The sequence below is a fragment of the Abrus precatorius genome, unplaced genomic scaffold (assembly GCF_003935025.1).
Source record: "Abrus precatorius isolate BTA unplaced genomic scaffold, Abrus_2018 Scaffold9, whole genome shotgun sequence".
NCBI lineage: Eukaryota > Viridiplantae > Streptophyta > Magnoliopsida > Fabales > Fabaceae > Abrus > Abrus precatorius.
In genome coordinates this window covers 25,610,872-25,627,265 of record NW_020874439.1, presented here as the reverse complement: position 1 = coordinate 25,627,265, position 16,394 = coordinate 25,610,872, and the positions used below count along the sequence as shown (strand labels likewise).

General features: G+C 28.7%; 1 protein-coding gene across 1 annotated transcript; it reads right to left on the bottom strand.

The window, feature by feature from the left end:
• Positions 1–10,028: 10,028 nt before the first annotated feature.
• LOC113851489 (protein PAIR1) lies at positions 10,029–15,562 on the bottom strand. The gene is made up of 10 exons (XM_027481986.1): positions 15,318–15,562; positions 14,793–14,952; positions 14,002–14,146; positions 13,526–13,660; positions 12,971–13,023; positions 12,680–12,871; positions 12,384–12,449; positions 12,156–12,205; positions 11,068–11,209; positions 10,029–10,873 (listed from the first exon to the last, which is right to left on the bottom strand). Exons 1-10 carry the CDS (start codon positions 15,383–15,385, stop codon positions 10,745–10,747), a joined length of 1,140 nt encoding a protein of 379 aa, XP_027337787.1. The 5' UTR covers positions 15,386–15,562; the 3' UTR covers positions 10,029–10,744.
• Positions 15,563–16,394: the final 832 nt, after the last annotated feature.

Genomic DNA, 16,394 nt, shown 5'->3' with positions numbered 1-16,394 from the left:
GTGGAGAGCTTTACAATGTTGTTGGGTGACACGAAGAATAGTCATAGTACATGACAGTTGAGAATAGCTAGATAGTGGGGCCCACACAAGAGTTTTTGTTTTAAGGAAGAAAAAGTTAAGTTCAGGAGTGTGTCTATTTCCTCCTCACTTCTCATGTTTCAAAGTTAAACACCATCATCGAAGTCACCACGAAAATGCATTGCAATGGATCACAATGAAAGAGAATCACAAAGAGAAAAAGATGGAGGAGTAACGTGTACGCCACTTTTCAACAGGAAACGTTACCAACTGTATCATACAAGCCAAGTGAAAGTGATTAACAATACAACCAATTCATGTAATCATGTCACATCATGTCCATATATTTGTGACAATGGTTTGTGAAAATAATTAGTTAACTTTCTTTTTAGTTTATGCTAAATTTTATTTTAATTCTCTATTTTTTTATTAGTTTTAGTTCTTATTAATTTTGACTTTTACAAATACTTATTATTATCATTAATTAACCTCAATACTAATTCTTAAATTAAAAAATTTTAACTGGGAGTTTTCTTAAAAGTATTCTCAAATGAAAACATTTTTAAAAATTAATTTTGTTATCATACTAAATATTTTAAAAGTTGTGTATTTCTTTTTAATTTAGTATTAATTCAAATTTAAATTTTTCATAATTTTTAACTTAATATAATATATTTTTTATTATTGATAATTAGAATGCTTTTTATTTAAAAAAAATAGTCATACATTATATTTTTATTATTTATTTAATAAATTTAATTTAACGATACTCGTATAACACCCAAAAAAAAATACTAGTTAATGATAATGTACAACATTTAATTATATCATGTTAATAATTATTCGAAAATAATATTTGACAATTATCATTTTTAAATACATGACGTAATGCCATAAAATAATGATAAAAATTATTTTAAAATTTTTGAAAAATTAAAAGTAAACAAAAGCATATTTTATAGTAAAAAGCTATAAGTAGATGCCACATGATACAAAAGTTTCAACTCAATATATTCCACTTGTAGGAAACAAAAGTTATATACACTATGAGTAATGTTTTTTTAAGTGGATTAGGATCCCTAAATCATATATATTTTATGTAATAATATTTTATTTCAATCCAACTGTTTTACGATTATAAAAAAATCACATGCGTGGCATTTTAATTACAAGAGTGTAGTTTGTTTTGGAATACTAAAAATTTCTTTGTTGTAAAAATGACATAATTATATTCATCATTGTACAAAAAATGGGCTCACATAAAAAAAGAATATAAAAATAACTAAAAGCAATATTTCTACATATATAATTTGCAATTGAAACAAAATAAATTTTGAATTACAAATAATAAATTTATGTCAGTTTTTTTAAAAAATAAAGTGAATTAATAAAAAATATGATTGTTTTAGATTCAAGTATTAGAATATATGCAGCCTACTTTTAATTTCAAACGAAATATATTTAAAAGAATAAAGATATACACAGATCAACTTACTTGAGGTAAAAATTATTTTTCAAAACGAAATAATTATCTTTTCTCAATGAGTGAGGAAGTGTATTATATAGTTTTTAATTTTATGAAAAAAGGTATAAGAAGAGTAAATAATTAAAAAAAACAAATAATAATAATATCTATAAATATTTAATTTTTAACGAAATTCAACTATATTGTATAATTTATATAACCTATTTCACTCAATAATGTCATAATTTTGTTATTATTGTTGTTATATTACTGATTATTACTGCTGTTAAGGTGTAAATACTCTACCTGTTAGATAAATACAAGTCTATACTACTTAAATGTTAATATTTTTAATGATAATCAGAATTAGGATATTACATGACAAAATAAAGCAATGTGATCGTTACATATTTTTCTTTACTTTAAAAAGGAAAAAAACTATAAAATATAAGGTTATATTTGTAATTAATTTAATTTAAAATATAACATACTTTTAATTATTTAAATTTAAAAATAAAATGTAGCTTTGCTTATTTATTTTCTTATATTATTTTTATGATTATCTATATTAAATTCTATATAATTTAAATACTTGTAGATATGTTATCTAAAATTTGATTTTTTTTATATTTTGAAAATATATTATACATTGAAATAAAATCAATGAAATGTTTATTAATTTTATATTTTATATAAAATTTTATTATTTTATAAAAAATTTAAAGTAATAAATTGATTACTCACATATTTTATATAAAAAAAAATTAGTAAAACATGAAGCTTAACACCATATTATAATTTCACTAATAATTTAACGACTTAACGTGCAAAAAATACCCTTTTTAACATTACAGTGTATAAAACATTAAAACAAAACCTTTTTAAAGTGCACAAGTTGTGTCTCTTACTCTCTTGAACCCTTCCTTGGTCAAAAGAAATGTAATCTTATCACTCAAAGAAAGAGATTGACTTTTTAATGCATATTAAAATAAAAAGAAATGAAGCATAATTGATCATATCACTTTACTTTAAACATTTTTTTTATCACAATAGCTTACTATTTGATCACTATTATTACGATGATCATGATTATGGAGTTTTTAAATTCGAATTCTGCATGTCATTATAAAAACTAAAAAGCAAATTACCTTAATAATAAGTTTCTTTTGTTTATTGGTTTTGAAACTCATTGCCGCGTTCATGCATGAATCATGATATTGTATCATCGTCATGTTCATGCCGAGTCCCCATCACAATTTTTTCAACTTATGTCAATTGGACATTAGAGGTACTAATGTAGTATATTCAACATTTATTCTCTAAAATTTACTTTTATTTTTAAGGGCTTGCTAAAATTGTGTTTGTCCTAATATTTCATTTCAAGAGAATAGAAAAGTAAAATAATAATAATTAAAAGCTACCTATATTTTAAGAAAATACATCTCACTGATTATTTTTTTAAATATAGTATTTAAAAATTATATATACAAAAATATGGTGTTTTTTGAAAAATTTAAAAAATATAGTGTTTAAAAATCGAAAGTTCAAAAATCGTTAATGGTAATTTTTCAAAAAAAATAATAATAAAATATTAAAAGTAGCCATCGGTGATTTTTGAAAAAGGTGGTCAAAAATCGTCAGATGGCGATTTTTGGAAAAAAGAAATCATATTTTGATAATTTTACCAAAAATTCCATATTTTGGTATTTAAAAAAAAAATCCTCTACATCTCATTGAACTAGTTGCATGTATTGGACTAAATGTGTTTAGGTGAATAATTTAATTAAGTAAATAAAGTTATTGTGTTATATAAAAACTAATTTATATGATTAATGGTAAATTTTACTAAAATAGTTTTAAAAAATTATATGATGGTTATAAACTATTTCAATATGCCAAATATTTTCCGTAAAAATGCTTCTTAAGATCCCTTAATTGGTCAAGAAAAAAAAAATCATGAGTTGTTGTAAGTTTAGAGAAAGGGAAAATTGGGTGCAATTATGAGAAAGGTAAAAAGTATATAAATTATAAGTAGATTGCATATACAAACTAAGCAATTTATAGAATAGTGAAATTAACGATTACACTGACGAGTCTTAACAGTATTTGTTTCATTTTGCCATAAAAAAGTTATATATTTCATTTTGTATATGCTGCATTATGAACCCTGCATCTGAATTTTAAGCTTATTCCATTTTAAATAACTCTTTTGTCTAATTAATTAGGCAAATGGAGGATTTAGTGAACCAAACTACTGTCATATTTATTACTATATTATGATCAAGGGCAGAATTATGTAGTTCCCCAGTAGAGGCAACCAGCACACCCCAAAATTAATTTTGTGAAAAATAAAAATATATTTTTTATATTTATACTAGTAAATAAGTTATCCATCCATAAATCATAAAATAATCAATATGATATTGTGTTTTTTTCTTGAACTATATGTTTTTACTGCTATTTAATATTTTTAAATTATTAGTTACTTTGATTTTTCTGTTTTTTTTTCTCAAATTAACGTTTTCAAAATGATCACTTAAATTTGTTCAATGTTAAAGTTTTTGGGTCTTAAATGTTGTAGCTGTTTGAGAATTAAGTTGAATTAATTGAGAACAAAAGTTATTGAATTCATTCCCATTGCCTTTTTTTTTTTTTACCATCTAATTCACTGGATTCAAAAACAAAATTAAATCCAGTATAATATGATTTAAAGTGATATTGGACCATTTTATTTTATTTTTATTTTACTTTTAAGAATAAGTAAACATTAAAATTTACAAACAAAAAAAATTGAAAGTTGATTCATAGTATCAAATATCTCATTCTACAAGTCAATTGTTTCGATCCTAAAATTAGTATATCTCATTTTCAGATTATTTAGTAACAAGTTAACTTATTTGCTTTTGTTATAATTTATATTAGGATATATTATGTATTCTATCCTTTCAACCCATTTTTTATTTAAACAATTTCTGATACAAAAATGAAAAGTTGTATAATAAAAGACAAAAAAGAGAGAGAGATAAAAATATGAATTTCAAACTAGTTTTAGAAGAAACAAACTTAAACAAAAATTAAACAACAACACTAACAATAAGCAATTATAGAATAATCACATCTAAAATAAATTGTTATAATAATGTCTACTTATACTAAAATAAGTGGTAAAGTATTTTCGTAAATGGAATTGTATATATGTTCATAAGTTTTATTTGGAATAAATTGAATTGAATTTGAAAAATGAATACAAATTTTGATCTAATCCAACTTAAAATTTTCGTCATTTTTTTTTTGTTTTTGTGTTAATGGCCTTTTTGTTTGATTTTTACAATTTGCATTCGATTACATTAGTTTATGAACATCCATATCAAATATCAATTACTTACAAATTCCAAATTAATGTTTAAATTCCCTTAAATTTGTTTTTCTCCTAAATGTGAGATATTTACCTAAACTAAAAAATAAATATGAAATTTTACACCGTTTGCACCTACAACATAATTACCTTTTCTTTCCTCGGAGTAAAATACTGCTTTTGTTGAAGAAGCATCATCTTTTGATACAAAATTGCAAAGTAGGACACAAATTTGTGTAGGTTTCTTATTTATGTGTGGCACACAACTTCATTTTGGGATGCCAAAGCTTTTCGAATGAAGCATGTGAGGAGCACTTGGGCCTAGAAATAGATGAGTTGGGCCCCCCTTTTCTCTCCTCAACTTTGATGCTGATTAGTGTCCACTCCATTGACATGTACTGTATGAGACAAAACGTGTGCACCTCCATTCCCCATGTCACACACATGCAGTGGCACTTCAACTACTATTTAGGCAAAGCATGGTTTTCATAATAGATTTTTTTAATGTATATATACAATAAGAATTTATATATTAAATTTTCATTAAAAATTATAAAATATATAATTTATGATAAAAAAAAAACTATTTTTTATTATGTGTCCTTAAACACATTAAAAAAATGTTTCATAATAGTAATACCATTATATTTAAAAGGGTTTCTTTTTTCTCCTTTGTAATCATAGTTTATGTGATACATACTTTCATGGTTGTTGGTAGAAAATAATGGATGGAATAATACAATACCAAGAAGCAATCAATTCTATGTATATCTTGCTCCTACCCGCGGCACTTGTATCAAAGTTGTGGAATCTATTGGAGCCATCGATATGATTATGATTTTGTGAGATAGAACAAAGGTCTCAGTGTCACCCTTTTGGGACCACATACCTGGAATCTACTTCTGAATTAGCTAGACATACATATTTGATGCAACTAACATATTACAAACAATGACTAAGAGAGATAGATACGATATCATCCTCTTGTCCTTTTTTTTTAATGGAAATCTTTCAAGATATTACTCTTGCATATAGTATAAAGAAGATAAAAATGTGAGCAACATATATTAAATGTCTCAAATTAACTAAGATTAGGCAATCATTTTCTTATGATTAAGAGCGAGTTTAAGTCTTTTTTTGGGCACGAGACAGATGTGTTAAGATATTTTATATTGGCTAAAAATATAATCAAAATATTCTTCATAAAGTGGTTTCTCTTTTAATCGGTCAAGAGTAAATTATTAATGAGAGAAAAATAGTGTATATGTTAATTTAAGAAACGCTTCTTACATACAATCAAAATGTTGATTACCCTAGTCCCTCCTCAAATGTGATTGATTTTGAGATACTTCAGTGGTCTAATGCTTGTATTTTTCTTTATATTTTTTAAGTGAACGTTGAGAAACAGTTCTTTTATTTTGCCTTTGCCCTCAAGGCATTCAATGTGGGTGGTAGGGTCGATGAAGACAAATTGAGGACCACGAAGAACAGAGGCACCACTTACCCTTAATGTAATCATTCACACCACCAGCTTTGCAAAATTATGGAGCCGTTATGCCATTCACCTCATATTGATTATGAAGCAAAAATTTTAACTCTTAGAAAATGACCACGGTTCTTCATGGGACAAGGTATATAAAGTATTTGCATGTTTTTAGTGCCACATAATTCCAGCCTTTTCTTCCTCTTCTTCCTTCATGTAGGCTTGGATTGGCTGATTTTTTCCAAAAGTATTTGTAGAATAGTAATAAAAAAAGCATAACAAATTTTTTTGTTGTGGAATTAAACTAAATTCACAAAAATAACAACTAAAAACTTTATTTTTTCCACACAATCACAAGAAAAAAAAAACAGAATAGAAAGAAGCACAACACACACAAGAAAATTACCTAGTTCCATTAAAGCATTAACAAACTCTAATCTACATTTACAAAAAAAATCATTATCAATATCAAGTTTTCTCTTTTTTGAGTTACAGAAGAATTCTCTCAAAGTCAGAAAAAACTTTAGAAATATAAAAATTCATATTCTTACACAGGAAGTGTTTTTTTTTTCACACCCATATTAGATTGAAGAATATTTTATATGTCTTACTCACACTTATAACTAACTCAAATTAACTAGATGATAACTGATAGCACAACTCATCACTTATATCAATCTTTTGCAGTTTATTTCTTCAGCCAATATCACAATTTTTTATAAATTAAAACTCATTTATGTTTATTATATTTTGAAAAAAATAAATATTTTTAAAATAAAAAAATATAAATTAATTTTAGATTATAAAAAAATATATTTATTTTAATTTTTTCTTTCTACAAATATTTCTGAAGAAATTATTCAAATTATGTTATATTTTAGTGATTACAATGCAATCTCTCAAATTGACATTTTTCGTGAAAAAGGACATTACTTCCACAATTGTCGATTTATCTATGTACTTGGGCTCGGGTTGCGTGTCGGTCCCAAGGATATTAAGCCGGTAGTTAACCTATTAAGTGATGTGGGTGGTCCATAGTTGTACTTTTTTCTTAATTTTTCACTGTGCACATCTGTACTGTTAATCGAAGTTAAGGTTTATAACCTCAGATATTATGGTTTGAATGGTTTGTCGAGGTTGTTTACATGGAAAAGTTTTAAATTCAAAATATATTTAAGAAATTATAATAATATTTTTTCAGTGAAGTAAAAATCTAAAAAAAATATATTTTTGCATTTTCCAAAGGTTAAAAATAATTTCTGTAAAATCTTTAAAAACTATCACATAATTACTCTTTATTTTAAGTTTAAACCAACACATTCATTTAGTTATGCCATGTATAAAACTAAATTTATCAAAATATTAAAACTTTTTTTTTGTTTGATATTATGTGAAACGTGATGGAATTAACTTCATATCTCCTCCTTGTCCAACCTATGCTGCTCTACTTTTTTTTTTTTTTAAAACAAATAATAGTGGGTAAGCTAATTCCAACTACTGTCTTTTAAGCATTGGATGCCCCCTCTTTTCTACCCCATGTCTTAGAAAGTGCTCTCATTCCATATGCTATCTAGAAAAAAGAAAAAGAAAAAGTAAAGTTGTACCCCACTGTGTGGAAAGATGAATCTTTTATGCATTTTACTACTTACAAAGGAAGTAGTAAAATCTTCGTGAAGGGTGGAAATTGAAGTGGCATAATTAATTTTGTGTTCTCTTGTAATATTTAATAGATTGTAACATTCCACATTAAAATAAAATCCTCGGCGGCTCGGAGATTATCATTTGACAAAAAGCGCATAATAGTGTCGATGTTAGAATTTAACAATAAGACAAAATATCTGTTAACAAAGGGGGATAAACACCGCTTCATGGTACACTAAACAACATTATAGCGACTAATCATTTAAAAAGAATAGATAATGTGAAGAATCTTTATCGGTTTATCCAATAGGAGTTTGTTTTGCAGACAACCATTGAAAACTCTGAATAAAAAATTACGGTAATTTTTACCTCCAAGATTTTTTTATTACAAAAGAGATTACATTGACATCTAGTGCAGATACACTCGACCTCTTTACAACAAATATCTCTCTCTCTAGCTTTTAAGTCATTATTTATTGGTTCTAAGATACCAATAATCAGTCCTAAAGGAAAAGAATAAAGTTCTTTAGTTGGCAGACGCTGATTTTAGTACTTCAACTCCGATAAATCTTATGTTGTTTAGATGAGAACTTTATTTTAATGTCTAGATTGTTATTCTTTTTGTTTGAAAAAAAAAAGGTTTCTTCTATGTGGTTTAAATGAGGATTTTAAGATTGGCAAAATGGAAAATAATTTCACACATAAAAGAGCAATATTGCAGATTTTATCATTATATTTCATAAGCCATTAAAAGGTAAAAACAATATGTTTAAAGGACGAACATGGACCGTGGGATGTTCCAGTCCTGTTGGTTGCTTTCATCTTTCACTAAAGTTTTACTGTGTGGCGTCCTGATGTTCCCTCAAGCGGAACCCACGTCTAGAGTCCACTCACCCTCCAAGAGGAGAGATTGTCTCTCCGGAAGCAGCTAATGCCCTACTTGGATAGGGGCGTTCGACCAACGACAAATTATGATTAGTAGCAAAGTAGTGGAAAACTACCTCACCATTATAGATATCAGGTTTAGGTGAAGCTCATCTACCTCATACTTTACATTTCAAAATGAAAGCATTAACGTGACCTAATTGACTGTTGTATTGGATAATGTTGAACTGTTATTATTACATAGCAATGTTTAGTTTGCTACTTTTGCTATGCAGTAATAATTATTTAGTGAGGTATATATGGGTGCCTCTGGGTTTATTTTTTGGTAAAAGGTGCTTCTGGGTTTAAACAGCCCACTTGACTAATATAGACTTTGCTATGATGGGCTTGGATTTGACTAATAGACATTGCTTTGATGGGCTTCGATGTCCAACTCTTCTGCCGCTTCAACATTTCCACTAACATAAAGGTTCGAAACAGACCCAGCAATTTGAGTGCGAGACTCAATTTTACGAGCGGCACAACTGACCGAAAAACGCGGAGGGGGGACTACGGAATTTTATTTAGAAAAAGGCCAATTGTGCACTGAATAATTTCTTCCTTTTTAATTATTATAATGATTAATTTCTTTGTCTTGAGCAAAACTACGTCATAAAACTACAAGGAATGAAAAACCTACGCAAGCCTTCAGTAAAATTGAGCACAATCAACTTTCTAGGGAAGGATATGCACTGCACAAAATTGATAAAAGTAAACCCAAGAAAGAAGCTTGAGACATTTTGGACCCTGAGGGGCGCCGGCGCACCGGGAGGGGGGCGCGGTCCTGTTGCATGCATAATGCACCTGAATTCTGAGAGTCAAATTGCACCTGCTCAAGCTCAGACAAGAAAGTAGTTTTCGATGACCAAAAACGAGAATACAAAAAAGTGGTTTTGTGACATTTATTTCGTTTCCATCAAAGAATATTGTCGATGTGTAAACAGTGTTAGCTTTTAAAAGTTAAGCCAATCGGACCATAAATTGTTTGTAAAAAACAACTAAAAAAAGATTGCTGATATTATACCTTTTTTTTTACAGAAAAACGTATCTATAAAATAGGTTTTCTTTTAATTATTTTCAATGTAGGGAACGATATCATCTTTATATATGCCATCAAACTTTGATATTTACACCGTGGCAAACAGAATAAGGTTTACTTATTTCAACCCAAAAATGCATATTCCAACACAAATTTTATCAAAATTGTAGCCTTTTTCCATTCTAGCAAAACGCAGTTACGAACATTCTCCAAAGAGCTATGATACGTAGAAGTCAGAGCAAAAGGAGGTACCTTCAATCGATGGTTGTAGCATTAGAATACTTTCTCTTGCGCCTCCTTGCTTTCCGCAAAATCCGCTCGGTTTCTTCCTCTTCTTCCTTGGTCGAATTTCCGAATAGATCTTCTCCATAGAAATATTTAGTTACAGCAGTTAATACTTCTATTCAAATAACGAAAACTTAAAATATGACAGCGTTAAATTAAATTTGTATATTCCCGGTAATAATTTAAAGCAAATCAATAAATACATAGCGTGCTTTGACAAATCATTACCATAATAAGTAGTAATTCTATGCAGTGTACACATTTCCATCATTGCCAACACTTTTAAATAGCAGATAGCGTTAAGTAATGCTTTTCATAGCTCAAAACTGCATCTAGAAGAACTTGAAGTCATCTCCTACACGGGGATTGCTTACTATTACAATAATCCAGTTTCAAACAATTTTAAAAATGCATGTTTTGGAACACGTTAAAATTATTTAAGCGTGATCCAACGTAGAAGCTTAAATTAATAGCGTTATTGTGAACATGAATTCATGACCGTTCAAATCTGAATCCAAATATGCACCAAGTAAATTAAAAATTGAGCACGCCGGAAGTGCATTGCCAACTACCTGCATTTTCTTCTACCAGACAGGAAAAGCCTTCATCAGTCTCCTCGTCTGATAAAATGATAACTGTACAGTCCCTTCCTTCCCTAAAGTACTGTCATTCAAATAGTACAAGGGAATTGATAAACCATGTATTTGTCAAATTAATAAGCAGAAATCTTTTGCACGAACATGCAGTGAAGTGACAAATCACAAATGTCACTGTCAAGTTCATATGCAACTGCGTTCATATCATATCGATAACGATAACTTATAAGAAGCAAGAACATATGATTAAGTTGAAAATACCTTCTTGGTGTGTGGTTCGTTTTGCTTTTGCACCTTCTCAGATATTCTATCTGAAAAAGTGACTCTTTCTTTTTTAACTGGTTTCCAGCCTCCCGTTTCTCCCATTGGAGCTACAGTAGCTCGTATACAAGACTTAGCTTCCCTGAAGTCAAGAAAAATATCTGTGAACTTGGTCATACTCAAACAAATGCTTTTTGCAAATGTCAAATTATTATCAATTAATAATTCCATACAATTTTAAAAGGAAAATGTTATATTTCTTTAACTCTTTTATAAAGCTTTTAGAAGTATTATACAAGTAACTTAGTTAAAATGTCTTTTAAATAAGACTAGAAGGAGTATAAAATAAATCATTACGCTCCAATGGACATTGATTTTGTCAATCAACGCGCAAAAGTACATAAATTACAAAAACGAATAGTTTCAAGTGTAGAAAATCAAATAATTGCAATGATGTGTTTATCGTAAAAAGTTGAGTAAAACGTCAATTTAATTTGAAATTTGGGCACTATCAGTTAATTTAGCCTGTGAACTGCACAATCATTAATTAATTTGGCTTCTAATATTAAGGATTAAACTAATTAATGCATATTAACGTTAATGATTAAAATGATTGCTAGTTGAAAGTTTTAGAAATTAAATTGACAGATCTAAAAGTAATAAAATGATTAACAGTAAAATAATTTTAAAGATTAATTTTTATTTTGTAATTTTACGAACCAAAATGACTGGTAGTTGGAATTTTAAATACATGTGGCTCAAAAACAGTAGAGGCAGCATTCTCCAAAACAAAAGGATGAGTAGCCTCCCAAAGAAGTGACTTTACCCTTTCATCAGATAGGACTTCACCCTTTTCAGAAAAGATCAAATAAATATATGTCACATAATATATTAAATTTAACCCACAGTAGAATTATCCTCACATTTGGGAGTGCGAAGTATATGATATAGTCCAGTAAGCAGCAATGCTTCAAAATGTTTTCGTAAATGAAATTTGGTGAAATTGACCAACTACTACTGTAGCAAATAGATAAAACTTTTCTCAGACACTATTTTCAGTCAAAGGTAAATTTACAAGGTACACTTACTTAGCAGGAGGCTGACACATTTTCGGTGTGGTAACTTCTTGGCTAATACTCTGCAAGCTAACAAAGTATCAGGGGGCGGAAAAAAAGTCTACGCTTTTTTACCACAAAATAATCATGAGCAAGGAAATCTTTTCACACTAGAAAAACGAAGATGGAACAAGGTAATTTTCCTTTCCCCATAAAAAATAAGAGAAAATAGTTTATGGTTCATTAACAGATAAAGAGCACCTTTAAAGATAGAGGAGGCTCTGCCGGGTCCTTTTGATTGAGGCTTTTTAAACTGCAAGAGATTTCCTGCAAGTACTCGTTGGTAAAGCCGTCAGTTGGTTGACCGCAATTTAGAGACTAATATATAAACGAGAAGGAAAAGAAAGAAAGTTATTGGTATAAAAAAGGCTTCGTACTATAATAGTAAAAAAATTACGATGAAGTGTTTAAGGCAGTCTTTATGTTGTATATATATCCGTTAATGATCTTAACAAAATTTCAAGTTTAATCATTATTCGTTGCCATATCTTACGTGCCTGCATTTCTTTTGTGGTATTATGGAGATCATTTTGTACACTTTGCAGGGATGCTTCAATCAGATGAGGCAAGGCCGAAACCACCAAAAATACTTCCTGTAACTTCTCTTTGTTGTTAATCTGGCTCATTTGTTCAGATAAAGATTTCAAGCTCCCCTCTATGCTTGCTTTCATTTCTTCTTGTCCTTTAGTCTGATTTAAATTAAGATCGCTGTTTCTCAGTCTCCTGAACTTCGATACCCATTTATGATAGAGAAGTCAGGCAAGTCAAGATAGAAATCAGATTATTACCATTAACTGAAGTGAGTTATCCTGAGCAGTCAACTTCTGCCTTATGCATTCCACTGAATGGAAAGTGAGGAGTTAAAACCGTATACTAGGTTATGATAGTAGTTCATGCAATGGACCAATCCAATAAATACGTTCAGATTATTATAAATTTGAAAACGGATCCAACGCAACCATCCTAAAAATGTCCGGACTGAGCAAACTAGCATCAAATATTTAATGCGAAGTAAATCGAGCTGGACATCAGAGTTATAAAGTACTACTACTACAAACTAAAAAAAACAGCCTTACCTTCGGTTGAACCACGTTTAAAAGAATATATAGTTGATGGAAAATGCAACATAAGCAGAGAATCAGAGGTGGTTGCCATACAAAATTTCAGGAAAATCTCTTGAAAAATGTGATTACTGATTACACAAATTCAAATTTAAGTAAATAAACGATTAATGGACTCGCGTCTTCCACATATAAGTAGTACATACATTGATCCGTATGACACAACATAAATCTTTTTCAGAATATTTGTCAATACTATTACTTAGAATGTGAGCCACTTACTCTCTAAAGTCACCTCCTTTGTTCCTTTGTTTACTTGCATTACGTCACTTTGAACAGAATCCAAGATCATTGCAAACCTGCTCAATGAAGTTTCCATTATGCCAATTCGGTGTTCAAGTCCTTCACTTAACTGACCTGGAAAAGCATATAATAGATTTATTATAATCGATTTTTCTAACTATGTAAAAGATACATGATAAGAAATTAATAAATAATAAAGTTTTATTAAAAATTATAGCATTTAATATTATAAATATATAACATCTTATGATATCTTGTAATTTTTAATAAAAAAATTACTATATATAGGCTTTTATACGTTAGAAGACCTGTATTATAATTAGTAAAGTATACTAAATTGACTTCCTGCTTTTGCGTAGGTTCAAGAAAGTAAGATCACTCTTAGATATATGTAATGTGGATGCTAAGTTATAAGATGGAAAAATAAAACTCATACTTTCAGAATATACTCTTACTTTTATGATCAGCAGAATTCCATTTGAGCATGAGATTGGACGAAGATCTCGAATTAGGTGGTTGACTCTCTTCTCGTGAATACGTAAGTCGGGGCAAGCTAGAAATCTTCCTCAAAGAGTTCTCATGTTCTTGAGAACCAATTCTCTAGAAGAATTAACAAAACGCAATAAACAGAAATAGAATCACAAAATGCATGTATGTATGTTTATATGCTTACGGAAAGGAAATAACTCTAACAAAATATGTAGTTTTACTATTTAAAAAATGCATTTTATAATTGATTGAAGGATCTTAGAAGACGTTCTTTATTTATCAGGAAAACTTAGACGGTAATAGTAACCTATTCCGCACTTCAAAAGTAGTTCAGAACCATGTAATAAACGTAAATATGTTGTAGGTTTCAGATAATTTACCCGGAAGTATGAATTTAAAGTCAAATGTCAAGTCACGAATAATTTATAAGAGAAGCACGATCAAGTTTATGCAAAAAAAGAAGCGCCTAAAAACACACTCTAACATATTCTACATTATTAGCAGAAAGTTATTAAAAACAATAATAGTATAATCGAGAAACATTTAATTAGGGATGAGAATGTATAATTTTTGTGGTTTTCAATAAATTTAAGTGTTTATTTAAGGAGTGCAATAAAGAATGTGTCACTATAATTTCTCTAACACGAAAGTCAAGCTTATTAGTATATTTTCTACTGTAGTGAACTCGCATATGGAAAATCAAAAAAAGGTAAAACCATGCATCGTATAGGAAGCATTCGAAGCAACATATTCCAACCTGATCATTTGTGGTGACAGCCTCGTCGAGAGAGTTTTGAGAGAAATGAGATAATATTCCGTGCTGAGATGAAAGCCCCTGAGAAAATGATTGCTGAGACGGTTGCGAGCGATGCTGAGAGTGAGACGCTTGCAATCCACTTGATACAGCGCTTGTTTTCCTTCACGTGTTTTATTTTTATTTTTCAAATTCCACAACAGAAAAGGCCACAAAAATTTTCAACATCAATATTTTGAAACACAATCTGCCTGAACTACTATTCGTTGGATTTGGATTAATATTTCTAGATTTCATAATTTCACAGGATCCAAACAGAGAGTTCAGCAGAGTACACAATATTCTAAAACACGAAGTTGGATGCAGAAATTCAGCTACATAAAAATGATCTAAATAAACTTCAAATCCACGATTTATTCTCTCAGAACAAAATATTCAAACAAGCATTCTATTCTTCATAGTGATTGGAAAGAAAATAATGAGAAGCAAAGGAATGAATTGAGAGAAAAAGGGAAGGGGAAAAGTAACCTTGAATATAAGAGAGGAGGAGGAAAGACGGAGATGGAGGAGAGATCGCAGGCCTTGTTGATCTTCATTTTCGCTTTGGATCGAAGATGGAGTTCCGTTTAGGTCATGCTCCACGGAATCTGCAAAAACGGTAAGTGTTGGGAGTTGCGAGATAAGAATAGGTGTGTTACAGGGAAGAGGGAAGTTGAACAATGCAATCAAAGGCGCGGGAACGGAATGGGATTGTTAAAGGTGATTGCTATTGTGATTATAAGCTTGATACATGCATTTTATATCCCGATTGACTGATTAATTTATTTAATATTTGAAAAATTGAAAGACGTTTATGTTTTTTTAATAAATTACTAATTTTTATTATGTTTATATATTTTAATATAAAATTAACGATTATAATTATTTTGTGTAGGAAAGAGATTAAAATATTTTTTAATTTATAAAGTACTATAAAAAATTTATTAGTTTTTAATATTAGAGAAACCGTTGGTTTGAATTGTTTTTTTCAACACCGTTGATTTGGGTTGTTAGTATCTTTAAATATAAATGGGCTGGATCACGAATGAGTTTTTTATTTTTTTTTTACAAGAGTGAGCCATAAAATGAATTAATCTACTCCATTTTTTTTCCTTTTAAAGTGAATTAGATCTTTTAGTCCCACTTGCTTAAGTATGTATTAATCGACTAGCTTGTTAAAAATTAAATATAATAATAAAAATAAATTTATAGGGATGTTAAAAGGCTCTCACACTTAAAATTAATATAAAAATAGAAAAATTATAAAAAATTATAAAAAAATATTTTTAAAATTAAATAATATTCTTATATATATAAATAAAATTAATAATTAATTAAAAAATATATTTTATTTTTAAAATTTTAAAATTTGAGCTTAACAAGTTGGCTCATCCACCGTTGGCCTACACTTTAGTAGGTTAAAATGAAACAAACTAAACAAGCTGACAAGTGTAAAACTTTTAGTTGAGTCTGATTAATTTGTCACCCCTAGTTAATAGGTTTAAACAAACATGAATTAAATTGTAGATTAGTTTCTTCTTTCACATTAAAAAAAATGTCACTTGT

Excerpts from the sequence above, each read along its gene's own strand:
- LOC113851489 (XM_027481986.1), bottom strand. The coding sequence starts at position 15,385 with ATGAAGATCAACAAGGCCTGCGATCTCTCCTCCATCTCCGTCTTTCCT. Across the intron at positions 13,024-13,525 it reads AAAGGAGGTGACTTTAGAGA|TGGAATGCATAAGGCAGAAG; the intron begins GTAAGTGGCTCA and ends CTTTCCATTCAG. Across the intron at positions 12,872-12,970 it reads ATAACTCACTTCAGTTAATG|ACTAAAGGACAAGAAGAAAT; the intron begins GTAATAATCTGA and ends AATTTAAATCAG.